Here is a 16,683-nt window from a genome sequence, read left to right on the forward strand (position 1 = left end):
CTGTTTCTTAAAATAATGAATAATAGGCAAAATTATAATTCTTATCAATAATGATATTATTTTTATATGTCACTGTGCTTTTTACCAAGACTTAATAGTAATGCAAGGCAGACATTACTCCCTGTATTACTGAGGTGGAAATCAAGGCTTATAAAATTTCGATATGGACTAGGAATTGAATCCTAGTCAAAAATCTACTGGAGGAGTTGGGCTGTCTGTATGAAGTCTTCTCCCTTCTCCACTAGCAATGTAAGCTCTTCATTAATAAGGTGAGGAGGAGCTTAGATAGCAGTTGGAATTGTGATTAATTTTTATTTGGTGTGGCTGCTAGTAACAAAGACCTGAACTAAAGGTATCTTAAACAAAATTTACCTTTTTTAAGGACAAGTAAGTGTGGAGGTGGAAGTCTAGACTTAGTTTGGAGGGCTCACCATCATCAGTGAATTAGGCATCTTCCATCTTTCTGCTTGGCCATCCTTCTTATGTGGCTACTATCTTTAAGCTATCTCATGGTCACAAGGTAATTGCTTGAGTTCCCTCCATCACTTCTGAGTTTCAAGAAATAAGAAAGAGAAATGGAACAAAAAAGTTCCTGCCTCCCAACTGAGCCAGATTCCCTATTGCCCTTCATCTCATTGATAAGAAAGCTGGGAAAGATTGTTGTTTTACCTGGTCATAAGGTATAAGGAGGCATAGGAAGAAGGAAAGAAAAAGTAGTAGGAAATTTGAAGAAAAGCACAAAGTACTAAAACAAAAAAAGTAAAAAATGCAGGTACTCTTTAGTGAAATAAATAACAGAAAGTATGCATTTTGCGTTGACAGTCCACTGTGATATTTGGCACAATCAACATACCTACTAAATGTCACCATGGAGAACTGTCTGTGTCAAAATTGAGCTTCTTGAACACAACCCACATTAGAAAAGACCTGTCCTACAGAATAAAGTCCTAAAAGGAAACCAAATGATAATCTGATAACCACTATCAAAGATTTTTTTCTTTCCATTTAAAATTAGAGATTTCTTTTATGTTGAGTTCAGTAAACACTTCTGGATAGAATTTCAGATTTAGAAATGCTTAAAAGCTGTGGGTCGTTAGACCAGTTAATCTCTCTGAGCCTTAGTTTCTTCATTTTGCAAAATAAGACCTAAGTATACCTACCTGACTGGAGAAGGAAATGGCAACCCACTCTAGTGTTCTTGCCTGGAGAATCCCAGGGACAGGGGAGCCTGGTGGGCTGCCGTCTATGGGGTCACACAGAGTCGGACACGACTGACAGGACTTAGCAGCAGCAGCAGCAGCATACCTACCTAACATCGTTGTTTAAAAAAAAACTGAAAGAGAGCATCATGCAGGTTGCTAATGCACATATAGCCCAGTGCAGTGGCGCCTCATAAGCAGGGCATGCGTGGTAACTAGCACTTAGTTAGCAAAGTCATATTGGTAGTAACAGTGAGAGCGCCTCCTTTGCGTATGCTCCTGGGCTGCTCCCATAGCTGTGACTCTGGGTGCTTTAGACAGCATGCTGGGACATAGGATCACTATACATTCACTGTCTTTCAAGGGCTCAGGACCTCTTCCGTCAGGCAATGAAATCTCCAAGTGTACTCCTCCACGTGCTTCCACCTCAGAACCGGGAACAGTATGAAAAAGCAGTCATTGGACCTCTAAGCATTTTTGGCAACAATGATCACGTGTTGAGAACAAAGGAGCCGCCTCCTGTCCATGGAAAATCAGGAATAAAGACAATAAATCTCACAGGAACAAGCAGTCCTGAAGAAGATGCATCAACTTCTCTGCAACAGAGCAGGAGCCCCCGAGTACCAAGACTAGGTAGAAAACCATCCTCTCCCTCACTCTCCCCACTCATGGGGTTTGGCAGCAAGAAGAATGCAAAGAAAATTAAGATTGACCTAAAGAAAGGTAATTATTAAATTATGCTTAATAGCATTCTATTATTGTAACATGTAAAATTGGTTAAGAGAAATACATTAAGGCTAATTTTGTTAATTCTTTCATTTAATTGAATCAAAGAATAAATTGAAGTGTATACTGCAGTAACTTAAATTTCTTGAAATTGTAGTATTTCTTTATTTTTTTTTTTTTTCTGGAGAGTATAGATTATTTGAAACAAGAAAGTGATAAAGACATGCTGGGAAATAAAACCATTATAAACTTGATAGGAGGAGAGTGATACTGTATCACAACTTAGACTAAATAGGCACTGAAATTCAGTCGTCTCTGTTTTGAGTGAGATTAGGCTTCCCTGATAGCTCAGTTGGTCAAGAATTCACCTGCAGTGCAGGAGTCCCCTGTTCAATTCCTGGGTCAGGAAGATCCGCTAGAGAAGGGATAGGCTACCCACTCCACTATTCTTGGGCTTCCCTGGTGGCTCAGCTGGTAAAGAATCCTCCTGCAATGCAGGAGACCTGGGTTCGATCCCTGGGTTGGGAAGATTCCCTGGAGAAGGGAAAGGCTACCTACTCCGGTAGGGTCACAAAGAGTCAGACACAACTCAGCAACTTTCACTCACTCACTCAGTGATTTTTGAATCATCCTTTAGTCCAAGTCTGAAAAGCCCGTATTTTTGTTTCTGGTTCTCTAAGATAGTTTTATACCAGCAAAAATTATTCCTCAGCAAATACGGGGTAATTAGTGATTTCACAAATTCAACAATGCAAATAATGTTTCAAATATTTTTAATTTCAAAAGCATATATAACGTTTTATTTTTTCATCTTTTTAAAAGTTTTTTATCCGTTTCAAGCCCAGATCAATGACTAGATCGTGTGTGTTCATACATATTTATACAGTATTATACATGCACACATACACATTTATGTATTTCTGTACTTTTATTTTGTGACTCCTTCTCATAGTCCCTTCACCCACTGAACCTTCTGCAATCCACTGGGATTTTTAGGACTTCATTCAAAAGAAACCAATATTTTATGGATTCCTGTTGGAATTAATAGAAAATATAATGATCCCAAGGTAGTTTTTGAATACATATTAACATATATTTAAAGCATGTAACATATGCATTTAATCAGGATATAGAGATTATTCTGAAAGATCCTCTAGTCAAAATTTTGTCCTCCTATAAGAATTTTATACTGGGAAGAAAATGTATTGACTAGGATACACAATTAGGCTTTTTTATGTAAATGCATCACTTGTACTTTTCATACAAATTATGCAGCTATGTATAAGGCATGGGGTTGAGTGCTTTGAGGATAGAAAAGTTAGACATGGAACGTGACCTTAAAAATCCATCAGAAAGCTTTGGATGCAAAAATAAAGGATATTACATCCCAGAGCTGTGTTTTAAGAAGATTAATCTGACAGCAAAAAGATATACTAAAGGAGAGAACAGATAACAAGGGATCAGTAAAGGGTGCCCAGTGTAATATTTATGCCTAAATCACTGAGTGGGTGTAGATGGAAAGAGAAAGGAATTACAGTTATTGTTGGTTTTCAGCCAAGGTGGCTTGCACGATGGGGATGCCATTACAAGAAATTAGAATTTTAAGTGTAAAAGGCCAGGATCTGGGATGGAGAAGGAAGTTTGCAGTGAAGTTTAAAGTGCTGGTGATAGCCTGGAAACTGACACCAGAGAGATTAGAGCCAAACAAATAGATGTCAGTGTCATCTGTAGAGAGATGGTGTTTGGAGACAGGAGCCAGGCAAGGCAGAGTCTAGAGGACAAGTTGTTCCAGATCCTTGGGGAACATCTGTGTTTACACAGGACATCAGTAGGTAAGAGAAAGAGTGACAGACGTGTTGTGATCAGAGATGTAGAAAAATAGAAAGTATAAAGAAAACCAAGTAATGAGTATATGAAAACCAAGAGGGGAGTTAATTTCAAGAAAATGGTTGGTGAGAAGTGTCAAAGCTAGAGAAGGGGAAAGATCAGGATAGGAAAAATGACTGATATGGTCACAGATAGGTCATTGGTAGTGGAAGAGTGAAGAAGCAGTAGGACTGAAGTAAGGATTCTTTAGGGTAAAGAAAAATCTAAGCATGTCACAGAGTAAAAAATCTAAGCATTCACACAGAGTAAAAAAACAAAACTCAAAAGAGATTGGCTGTGTAAGAGAACAGAACAGGAGTAGCAGGAACCAGTGATGTGGCGATGTGATGAAGTACACAGAAATGGAGATGCAGGTGGGGAGAGAGCCATGGGCTGGCTAGTTGATTGAAAGCCAACATGTCAGATGGCCTCTTGCTTCTCAGGAAAGTGTGAAGTCAGGTTACGGTTTATTAAGAAGTCAGTCCCCCAGGTGTATGGATAACATGTGGCATTTCTTGTAAGACCTTAATAAAAGCAAGTGTTACACATCTACCCTGGCCCTAAATTCATGGTAATATAATCATGGCCTGTCAAGAACTGTAATCTGTATTTAAAACTAGAAACTCAAACATATTTAAGATATTTGATAGAATGTCAGTATTTCACTTTTTCTATGTTAGTCTAAATTAGGTTGGTTTAACTTATAAGACTGAATATAATATTTCTCCAGCTGAAGGTGATCATGCATTTTCTTGGTCTTATACATTAGGGCCTGAAGGACTTGGTTTCACTGTGGTTACCAGAGATTCCTCCATACATGGTCCAGGTCCCATTTTTGTAAAAAACATTTTACCAAAGGGAGCAGCGATAAAAGATGGCCGCCTGCAATCAGGGGACAGAATTTTGGAGGTAAGAATTAGAATGAATATCTTCAATAAAATATTTCTTTGTGTTTAAGTAAATGAAATTTATTAAATTTTAAATTAATTATATTGAAAAGTGTACTTGTAGACAAGATAAGGACTTGAATTAGAAAACTGGTTAATCAATAGCTAACTTTGTAAGTCCTCAATAAGGGCAGTGATATGGAGTCAAATACTGAAAAGTTTTTCCTACCTCCTCTTTCTTACTTCCACCTCTTAGAGTTCCTGGGGGATTTGAGTCATATCCATCAGTTCAGCATATATTCAGTTAGAGCTAAGAATTGCAAAGTTGCACTCAAGTGCTTGTAATAGTTTCTTTAAACTTCTCTAAGAATGGGCCAGTCGGTGTTAGTTCAGTCTATGCATATGGAGAAGTATTTGGGATACTCAAAGGAAGAGGCTTTCTTTTTTCCATTTATTTTTGTTTAATAGTATTATCTTCTTGTCTACATATATTGTCAATTTACCTTTCAAGAAATCATCTTCATGGAAACTGGTTCGGTTTAACTTGCCCATGGCATGGAAGCAACACCAGAGCTTTGTTATAGTTCTAGATCATGAAAGAAAATGGTTCAAATGATTAATGTAGCCCCAAATTAGAATCTCCAATAATGTATGGTAACCTAGTTACCATAACTTTCTAACATAGAGAACACTGTAGAATTATAACAAAAACTCATGTCTGCAAGAATTGACCATGTGATAAAAATCCATTTCTCCTGTTTATATTCAGTGGAGAACAGTACCAGTTAAGCATTTGAAATCAGCTTACTCCCTACTTGAGGAATGATTCTCTGGTATCTGTCAGTTTGATTTGTCTTCTCTAAGAATGTGATGTCTTAGGGAAAAACTGCCGATGCCAATTACTGAATGTCTGAGACTGTCCAGTGCCATAGTAATGATGGCTGGCATATTGCTAGTATCATAAACATGATTGGTTTGGACTCGCATACTCAGTTTTCAGCTTCCCAGAATTTCCTTGATCATGAGAGCCCATTTGCTGCATGCTTTCAAAAACCGTCTAGGGCGGACAGGCTGGCAGTGTTGTAACTTGGCTGCTTATATGCTTGTCTGCATTAGGTCAATGGCAGAGATGTCACTGGACGAACTCAGGAAGAGCTTGTGGCCATGCTGAGGAGCACTAAGCAGGGAGAGACTGCATCGCTGGTCATAGCCCGCCAAGAAGGAACTTTCCTACCCCGAGAGCTGGTAATGTTCAGATCACAGTCATACTGAGTTTTCAGCAAAGCACATCATACACTTACTGAATTCATAATAGCTGAGAAATGAGTTCTAAGTCATAGGCTTAATTTGTTGGAGGAAAAAAAAAGAGTGAATCACACAGAGAGTTTTGCCCCATTTGGAGTATCACTGTTTTAGAAAGATGATGCAGTGAGATGGGTAAATGCAAACAGTGCTTCAAATATATGAATATGAAAACACCCTTCAAGGAAGCAATTTAACAATATTCAACTTAATAAAATGCACATCGAGTATATGCTATGGCCTAGGCCCCATGCAAAACACCATCAGCAGAAATGTTCATGGTCCTACCTCAATGCAGTTTGCAGTCCAAAGGAAAATTAAAATATAACCAAGTATTTTAAATGGTGATAAAGATTATGAAAGCAAGTTGCAGAGTGCTACAGTAATACCTTACAAGGGAATTAACTTCATCTTGAAGCCTGGGAAAGACGTCTCAAGAAAGAGAACTTCAAGTCTTATTAAAAACGTGTATCCTTTGACCTAGTAACTACAATTTTAGTAATTTGTCCCAAACTAATCATCAAAGATGTGGGAAAAATTCTTCTACATTGATTTTTTTTCTCCAGTCCTATTTATTGCAGTGATATATTGAGCACAGTACGACCAGGAGGTATTGGTTAAATAAATAACTGGATAGCTTTCCAATGAAATATAATAAGTACTTAAATCATCTCTGTGAAGAATTAATAAGAATATGAGAGAATGTACAGGATATATTAAGTAAAAAGTTGGGCATGAAGTGATATATACAGTATGACAATAACATTAAGAATCTTTATAAAATATCTGGAAGGAGATGCACCCAGATTGTCAGTGCGTTATGCCAGATTTTCATTTTCTCGTTTTTTTTTTACTACTGACACATAATATTTATTGTTGAAATATTTAAGGATGATTTAGAAAATTCAGAGGATTTTTATGACTAATACTAAAGAAGAATAGATATGAGAAAAAGGAATTTTAATTATCTTTTAATTTTTATTTTCTTTGAATCTATGTAAGAAATGGCAAAGGCACATATGGGTAATATGATAGGTTTTCCTTGAGTTAGATCATCAGAACAGTGAGTGTTAGTTGACAAAATTGAGTAAGGCTATGGTTTTTCCTGTGGTCATGTATGGATGTGAGAGTTGGACTGTGAAGAAGGCTGAACGCCAAAGAATTGATGCTTTTGAACTGTGGTGTTAGAGAAGACTCTTGAGAGTCCCTTGGACTGCAAGGAGATCCAACCAGTCCATTCTGAAGGAGATCAGCCCTGGGATTTCTTTGGAAGGAATGATGCTAAAGCTGAAACTCCAATACTTTGGCCACCTCATGCGAAGAGTTGACTCATTGGAAAAGACGCTGATGCTGGGAGGGATTGGGGGCAGGAGGAGAAGGGGACGACAGAGGATGAGATGGCTGGATGGCATCACTGACTCCATGGTTGTGAGTCTGAGTGAACTCCAGGAGTTGGTGATGGACAGGGAGGCCTGGCGTGCTGCGATTCATGGGGTTGCAAAGAGTGAGACATGACTGAGCGACTGAACTAAGAACTAAGTATAGTTAACTTGAAAAAAAAAATTTAGTACTGATAATTGCTATCACATATATAAAGAATTATTATACAGATTAGAAAGTAAATTTTAACCTGTTGCTTCAGATAGTTTATGTCCATTAATTTACTTACCAATTAATCCAAAAAACAAATTGTTGAGCATGCATTGTGCACTAATTTGAAGGTTCTGGGGATAAAAAAATAATAATAAAGACTAATTTCCTGCCCTATGTGAGCCTGTTCCAAAATAAATGGCTGGAAGTGATAACATTACAAGCGCTTTCTAGCTGTTAGAGCTGTCCAAGAAGGAAATAGATTATTTAGCATACTGAAACAGAACTTGCCTCACCATCTGTCCAAGATGCTCTAAAAACAGTTCTCCCATTGGTTAGATGATAAGACTAGACAATGTCTAAGACACCTACTCTGGGTCTAATATTGTGTTGCTGCTGATTCTGCTGCTAAGTTGCTTCAGTCGTGTCCGACCCTATGCGACCCCATAGACGGCAGCCCACCAGGCTCCCCCATCCCTGGGATTCTCCAGGCAAAACCACTGGAGTGGGTTGCCATTTCCTCCTGCAGTGCATGAAAGTGAAAAATGAAAGTGAAGTCACTCAGTTGTGTCTGACTCTTAGTGACCCCATGGACTGCAGCCTACCAGGCTCCTCCGCCCATGGGATTTTCCAGGCAAGAGTACTGGAGTAGGTTGCCATTGCCTTCTCCGAATATTCTGTTACATGTGTTTAAATACAAGTTTGAATAGACAGCCTTCCTGAACCAATGCTCATATATTAACCCTCCTTAGTACTAGCCAAAGGCACCTCTTCTTTCTATGTTCCTGTACCATAGAATTTCTTTTTGATCTTCCTTCTCTTTCCCATCATCTTACCCGTTTTTCCTTGTATCCTATTGTATGCTTTGAGAAGATCCATGATAAAATAGGGAAGGGTAGATGCACTTACCATCTCCTTTCTGATAGTTGACCCAGCCACTTTGGAAGGCAGAATCTTGAGTTTCTGCCTCATCTCACTGAAGTGCCTTACAGTTCCTAAAGAGATATGCTGTCAAAATTTGAAGTCTTGCCTGGGAAATCCCATGGATGGAGGAGTCTGGTGGGCTGCAGTCCATGGGGTCGCTAGGAGTCGGACATGACTGAGCGACTTCACTTTCACTTTTCACTTTCATGCATTGGAGAAGGAAATGGCAACCCACTCCAGTGTTTTTGCCTGGAGAATCCCAGGGACTGGGGAACCTGGTGGGCTGCCATCTGTGGGGTCGCAGAGAGTCGAACATGACTGAAGCAACTTAGCAGCAGCAGCAGACTTTTTAAAATCTAAATCCAGATAGATTTTTTTCTTCCATCTTTTATTTATCCAAAGACCTTGATCTTTTTTCTACAAGGGTCAAAGTGAAAGGGAACAATATAAAAAGGGGCTTCCCTGACAGCTCAAGTGGTAAAGAGTCTGCCTGCAATACAGGAGACTGGTTCAATCCCTGGATCAGGAATATCTGCTGGAGGAGTAAAGGGCAATCCACTCTGATATTCTTGCCTGGAAAATCTCCTGGACAGAGGAACCTGGCAGACCCCAGCCCACAGGGTCACAAAGAGTCAGACAGGCCAAAGGAGGCAGCATGGATATATAGCAGGAAGCCCTTATACTTCTTGTTCAATTTTTGGTTGCTGGTGATAAAAACTCAAAACAAAACAAAACAAAAACCTCAGTAGGACTATATACTTGTTTAAGGGATAGGAGAACAAGGAAGGAACTTTTGTATAATACAGAACATCTGTATTCTGATGAGCTATGGTCCTGGGAGGACTAAAATCCTGAATGTAAAGAGAAATATCTCAGGCAGTCCATAGGCATGAAGAAGAACCCAACAGCAGAATTCCAACTAGAAACTCAAGCCCTAATGAGTCCCCTCATTCCCAATTGAACAGTTCTTTATACCCTTTTCCCATATGTCCATTAGAATTCCCAAATGCACTAATTCCTTCTTCCTAGAAGCTCTCCCCATCCCTCAAACCCCTACTCTCCCCGTCCCAATAAGGGGGAAAAGAATGTTGATCTTAGTCCAGTTTGGAACTCTGAAAACATTTTTAGTCAAACACACTTATATCTAGAAGTTAGCAAATGGAATAATAGAATTTTTGGACTAAAGGGAGCTGAAAGATACACACAATACTCAGTGTGTTAGTGATGTTTATTTCTTCTAGTACATTACCACTTCTGTAGTATTGTAAACACAGTACTATATAGGTATTATGGGGTAAATAGATTTGGGCAGGCTTACCTGGGACTAACAACTACTTTGAACATTGTTTTCTTCTTCATTGTTTTAAAATGTACTCTGGTGCAAAATACTGAATTACAGACAAAACTTGTATAACCAACCAAATTTACAAGCCAGGCAGCCTGTACATATTCTTTCACTCTTATTTAATATAATTTCGTGAAATTGGATTTCTATTCCAGAAAATGATATCGTAGCCCAAGCCCACCAGGGAGCATATTAACTTTATTGTGCAACTATGAGATAATGAGTGAAAATAAATTCTGTGTTCTCATCATTTTCCGTGTTACACAAAATTTGGAGGGCATGTGGTTAGTATCCATTCTCTTGGAATCCCCTGGCAAATAGTCTTTTTAAAAATTATATGACTTCTAACTATCCAAATATGTGGAATATGTAACCACAGCAAAGCAAGCGCCTTTGAGGCTTACTTAAGTAATGGGGACCCAGAATCTTTGTTTTGGAAAAATATGGAATAATATTATTTTTCCAGCCCAAATACCTGTCTTGAATGCTAAATAGCAGGAACTCCGCAGGAAGTTTATAAAGCAGTCACGTGTGGCATGCATGGGGCTCTTTCAGTGGGAAATATTCAGAGTGTGGAATTGGACTCTTCGAAAGCACAGAATGAAGAGCGTGCGACGTGATGCATCTTTGTGTTTCTCTTTCAGAAAAAAAGCAAAGGTGGTATCATTTCAGTCTCTTCTCCCTTATTTTGAATGATGCACCCACTTGACTTTCCATTAAAAACCTGGCAGGATGAAGGAAGGACAGCATTTCCTGCTTTTGTCTGATTCTGTCTCCTTTGAAGAAAACAAACTGTTTATTGGTTTCCTGTTCTGAGAAACTGTCCTCTCGCTTTTGTTAAGCCGTGCTATTTCGTGAGCTCTGTACCCTCTTAACAGCACTGCTCTGCCTGTTTTCTGACAGTTAAATCTTCCTTACTTCCTTGTTATCATTAACTTCCTGTGAAGTCTTAACTCTCACCGCCAAGGGAGCGTGTGGTCAGCAGTTCCACAGGAAGGCCCAGTATAGGATGGTCTCTCAGATGTGACCCTCTGTCATTCCAAAGGCCCCAGCATTCATTTCCTGGTCATTTCTCCTGACTTGCCACATAAGAGAACAGTGCTGAATTCCTGTGTTTGCTGGTCCAAGCCTTCCTTCCTGAGCAATTTGGTCAGTATCACAAGTATGATGGCACATTTAGCCAACTTTCCAACTGCCACAGGCTGGGTTGAAAAGCAAATGAAGGGAATTTATATAATAGCATCATCACTATTTAGCTCTCTCTAGTATCTTTACCAAAAGAACTGTACTTCAAAGGTGATCTTGGTAGAATCCTAGTCCAGAAGATCCTTTGATGTTCTCATCCTCTTACTGGGTGAGAGTTTATTAAAGAAATGTTCACACGAGGAACATTTTTGCAAAAGGGACTTTGAGATTAGTATTGGTAATAGAATCAGAAGGTAAATCTGCTGTGTTTGTGATCGTACTTGAAAACTGTGCTACTTATTCAGTGGTTCGTTTGGTCTGTTCTGTGAGAGACATGGTCTACAAATTTTTTTCCATTCTTGATACCTGAAATTCTTTTTGTCTTTTGCCAAGTGTCAAATAAAGCTAATATTCCATTTAGAAAAAATCCTGAAAATGAAAAGTTTTTTGTGTATTCCTTGACTTTATTTTTAAGGACTTCAGAGAAAGAGGCATTGGCTTATTTGCCATGTATGTATCAGGTATGTGGCTGTCTCGTTTCATTTACTGGGGGAAAAGAACTATTCTGCCATTTCATTGTTAACCTCTTTAACATTTCATGTTCTGACCTGCTGCCTTATCTTTAAATTATCCTGAAAATCACAGCAACTCCTGGTGGGTAAAACAAGCTGAGAAAATTTCAAATGTATTTATAATTTCTACCTGCCAAGTTTGCCTGCTATTAAGCGCTGGCCTCTGCAAGGGGGATTAACTGTATTTCAAGCAAGCAAGTTGCTCCTGCTTGGAATGATTGAGATCCCAAAGTTAGCCATGTTTGTCATGCTGATCTGACCTTCACTTAGGAACATTGCTTTTGCTGAGAAAAAAAAATGATGCAGGCATATGTGGAAGCTCCCCGAATAGCTGCTGAAATTCCAACACTACAGTATCTACCAGTCCCTGTATCTACCTTCTCAAATGACACATGGCCTAAACTTCTTCATGGTCCTTCTTCCTAAGTAAAAGCTTCATATCTCAAATGTCAAATTATTTAACGTCATGAATCATACAAGAATTTTAGTTTGAAATTTTAGATGAACCTCATTTAACTGATACATTATTTTATTTCCCTTTGGCTATTTGATTCAAAATGACCCCATGCTTAATTAACCAAGGTACTTAAGGAAGAATGAATATTATAGTGGTTATTTGTGGAAAAGGAGCAGAAATTGAAGGATGGTTTCAGAATGATTTTTCTACCCAAACCAAAGTGCATGAGTTATGTTTTAGAATTTAAATAATTACGCAGAAACCAAAATGCATTGCTATATTTTATAGATTCTCCAAGTAACTCGGTTCTCTGACTTCAGATGGAGTCCTGGCTAAGACACAGTCTCCATTTCTGCCTCTTTCTGCAGTAATTTCTGTTTACTTCTTCCTGCATTTCTACTCAACCAGTAGTCCAGACTCTGAAAGATGAACTTCAGAGTCAATAAAATGTGTTCCTGCCTTCAAAAAGGGTCTAGCCCATAAAGAAAAAAAAAGAGTGGGTTCATCAAATTATACAACTGAAGGGTTTGGATTCAAAGTTGGGGACCAAAAAAACTTATAAAAACATAAAGGTCCTTGAGAAGAATTTTGATGATTGAGTAGGATTTCAAAATGCAGAGCCACAAGAGAGAAGGAAAAAGCAAATTTAAATACTGAGATTGAAAAATACAGAATATATCAAGGAGATACTAAACAGCCCACCCTAGTAGATTACTGATCAAGGAGCTAACATGAGAAAGTGTTTGAAAGGGGCAAAGGGGTATTAGATTCCTGCTTAAAGCTATTCCAGTTCACTAGAATGTGATGGTTAGGAGCTTGGGATCTGATACTAGCCATTCCTGGGTTGGATCCTGATTGACTGAGTGGCCTTGGGTAAGTTACTTCCCTGTGCTCCCACTCCTCATTAAAAAAATGGGGATCAGATTAATATCTACTTAAGAGATTGTCTATTAGCATTAAATGAGATACGTATGTAGTACTTAGAACCAGGCACATGCAATGGGATTCAGCAAATGTTACTTGTTATCAGCATTGCTCATCTCAATGAGAGATAATTAAGTGCACAGTTAGGACACCCCAGTCATTGGGAATGGAGATAGAAAACTTCGGCTTTGGCATCTGATAGACGTTGGGTTAATAGAATGAGGTATATCAGAAACTCCCAAGTTTTGAATTTGGGTGGCTAGAAATAGAAGATATATAAACAGGTTTGGAGAAGAAACAATTATTTTTGGCCTAGAATTGTATTCCTTTTATGCCTCCCAAGCTGATCTATGAATTGTCACTGTTTTTCCTTCTCTCTACTCTCGAGCCATGCCAGGCTTTTTTTCACTTGTTTAAGATGTTACCAGAGCCCTCTCCATGCCAAATATTTCCTGTGAGACTCCCCTCTGCTTAGAACACCCCTTCCCTTCTCTTTCACCATTCAATTCCTTAAGATATTTACTTAACAGAACCTGCTTGAACCCCCTAAGTCTGGGATATGGGGCTCCAGTTAGGTTTGCGTTTATATTCAGAACTCCCCTTACCATGTCTCTGAATCACCTTAAGAACAAATAGCAATTAAGAGTCCAGGTTTGGGGGTCTCATGGCCTCAATGTGAACCCCTCTCTCACAATCTTAATCTCTCAGTGCCTTAATTTCTTCATTTGTTAAATAAGGACAATGATAGCACCCACTTTGTAGGGTTGTTATGAGAATTAGTTGAACATAGATGCTAACACACAGTCCAATAATGTTGACTCCTGTTGTTATTTCCTGTGTCTGGTGGACACTGTGTGCTCAGTAAATATTTGTTGACCGAATAACTGAAAGCTATGCATTATTAAAATAGATGATATAGAAAGCTAGAAAAGGTATCACTGAAAGAGCTATTACCCCTAATCTATACCTAATCTGTATTTCATGCATTATCCATCCTACTACAGTCATTTTAAACCAAAAAAAAAAAATATTCAGCGATTTCCCTAGACATCAGAGCTCTAGCAACTTCTAACTACACATAAGACAATGGGGGTAGGGATAGTATTAAATGTAAGTGACAGTTTAGGTCGTTTAAATGATCATGAAGACATCTGCCTGATCTAGTTGTACAGTTTATTTGTAAAGGCATATAAAAATAAGTAGCAGTATATTTTATTTTAAAATATTAAAGTCATTTTTGAAATATTAATGTAGTTTAAAGCACCTTCAAAATGTTTCAGTCTTGGCTACCATAACTTGTTAGAACAGTGGTCCTCAAAGCATGGTCTCAGACCAGCAGTGTAGCACCACCTGAGAATTTGTTAAACATGCAAATTCTCAGGCTCCCTGAAGACTTAAGAAATCAGAAACTCTAGGGGTGGAGCCCAAAGATGGATTTTACCATACACTCCAGATGGTTCTGACGCCCCCTCAAATTTGAAAACCATTAGTTATAAAGAGTTATAAGGCCTGTAGGATGACTTAGTACCCATAGCTGACTAGCTCCAATAATCACATTTTCAACTTTATTTTTTTTATTCTACAAACAATTTCTTGCTCTGTGAAAAGTATTCAATGAAAATTTCAGGCCCAATTGAGTTGCGTCCCTTTGGCCACGTGCCCCTCATTTTGGCAAAGGGCCAGTGCTCAGCGCAATCCAGTTACTCAACTCAATTACACCTGATCCATTTAGGCAAACTCAATTGTACTTGACTTTTTCAGGCCCAACTCGATTGTGCTCTAAAATTTCCACACTCAATTTGATTGTGCTCAAAATGTGTTATGTGACATCTTGTAACTTGTAGATTTAGACAGATACGAAAGGGAAGTACTTTTAGAGAAACTTAGAAGATTGGGTTATTGACGCTTGTTTGCAGTTACACTTGGTTTTCCCCATCTATTTGCCATGAAGTGATGGGACCGGATACCATGATCTTAGTTTTTTGAATGTTGGTTTTTAAAATAGCTTTTTCACTTTCCTCTTCCACCCTCATCAAGAGACTCTTTAGATCCTCCTCAAGATAGGTAAAAAGTGGAAACAGTGACAGCTTTATTTTGCGGGGGCTCCAGAACCACTGTGGATGGTGACTGCAGCCTAAAAATTAAAAGACACTTGCTCCTTGGAAGAAAAGCTATGGCAAACCTAGCCAGTGTATTAAAAAGCAGAGACATCACTTTGCCAACAAAGGCCCCTTTAGTCAATGCTGTGGTTTTCCAGTAGTCATGTACAGATGTGAGAGTTGGACCATAAAGAAGGCTGAACAATGAAGAACTGATGCTTTCAAATTGTGGTGCTGGAGATGACTCTTGAGAGTCCCTTGGACTGCAAGGAAATCAAACTAGTCAATCCTAAAGGAAATCAATCTTGCATATTCATTGGAAGGACTCCTGATGAAGCTGAAGCTCCAGTACTTTGGCCACCTGATGTGAAGAGTTGACTCACTGGAAAAGACCCTGATGCTGGGAAAGATTGAAGGCAGGAGGAGAAGGGGATGACAGAGGATGAGATGGTTGGATGGCTTTACCGACTCAATGGACATGAGTTTGAACAAACTCTGGGAAACAGTGAAGGACAGGGAAGCCTGGTGTGCTGCAGTTCAGGGGGTCACAAAGAGTTGGACATGACTTAGGGACTGAACAAGAACAAACTTTATCTCCAGCATGAAATGCTACAGGGAAGGTGTCATGGGCCATACTCTACCATCCCCATTCTGCTATGTTGAACACAGGTCAGACTTTACAAAGCTCCTAAGAAAGTGATCCTCACGTCCTGTCACAAAGCCACCATGCTTAGCTGTTCCCATTCATTTCATTTTAAAGATGGCAGAAAATGAGTCATAGAGATATTTCTCCTTACCAAAAGATGTTTGTTTGTGAAAATCAGAAATATTTTTAAAGGAAGACTTCCACCTCGCTGAGATAAGCATAACACCTTCTCAGTCATGCTATGTACTAAAAGACCAGGCTCTTAATCTCTGCCAGTTTTTAAAATGTGTTCAAGAACCCACAAGCCTGAGGGATTAATAGTCATCAGCTACTCCCTGGCACTACTCATACCTAAAAGAATTCTACTGAACCCTTGTCAGCAAAATCTAGTCTTGATAAAATAGATGATGATAAATGCTCTGGTTCAGCATTATTAAAACAGATGGAGGAAGTGCTGGCCATTTTGCCAGGTTGTATGACTTCCAGGTGTCAGAGTGAAAATACTTAATGGGTTTTATCACAAGGCTGGTTTTGTTGGAGTTTAGAAGATGGTGGAAGGAGGAGCATTCTGTGCTGAAAAGAAGCTCTCCTGACATTTCAGAGGACCAGGGCCTAATTACATTCTCTTGCAAAGTTAAGGATGAAGAGCCATGAGATCCAGCTGTACTCTCATGGCATAAGACATATGTCTTATTAGTGGCCACTGAAGCCATGATTAGGCTTCTGGAGGCTAGAAAAAAAGAAGCATTTTCTGAATATACATGTTTAAACAGCACAGAAAAAGGAATCTTGTGACCAACCACGGACTATATCCTTCTTATTATCCAGTTAGCCAAATGTTACCAGTAATTCATGCCAGCTGTTGATATGGAGCAGCTGGATAAGAAGGTGGTTACAAAGCTCGGGGGATGACCTTGATTTGCCTAATTACCCCGATGCCTGTGATCTGTACATTCGTTAA

General features: G+C 38.9%; 1 protein-coding gene across 3 annotated transcripts in view; it reads left to right on the forward strand.

The window, feature by feature from the left end:
• PARD3B (par-3 family cell polarity regulator beta) overlaps positions 1-16,683 on the forward strand; it is a 1,151,736-nt gene that overhangs the window by 636,313 nt on the left and 498,740 nt on the right. For all 3 annotated transcript variants that reach the window (XM_019975590.2, XM_070800250.1, XM_070800252.1), the window contains 3 exons: positions 1,564-1,922; positions 4,561-4,700; positions 5,795-5,923. In XM_019975590.2, coding sequence (XP_019831149.2) covers positions 1,564-1,922; positions 4,561-4,700; positions 5,795-5,923 — 628 coding nt within the window. The remainder of the gene's footprint in view (positions 1-1,563; positions 1,923-4,560; positions 4,701-5,794; positions 5,924-16,683) is intronic.

The sequence above is a fragment of the Bos indicus genome, chromosome 2 (assembly GCF_029378745.1).
Source record: "Bos indicus isolate NIAB-ARS_2022 breed Sahiwal x Tharparkar chromosome 2, NIAB-ARS_B.indTharparkar_mat_pri_1.0, whole genome shotgun sequence".
In the NCBI taxonomy this organism is placed as follows: domain Eukaryota; kingdom Metazoa; phylum Chordata; class Mammalia; order Artiodactyla; family Bovidae; genus Bos; species Bos indicus.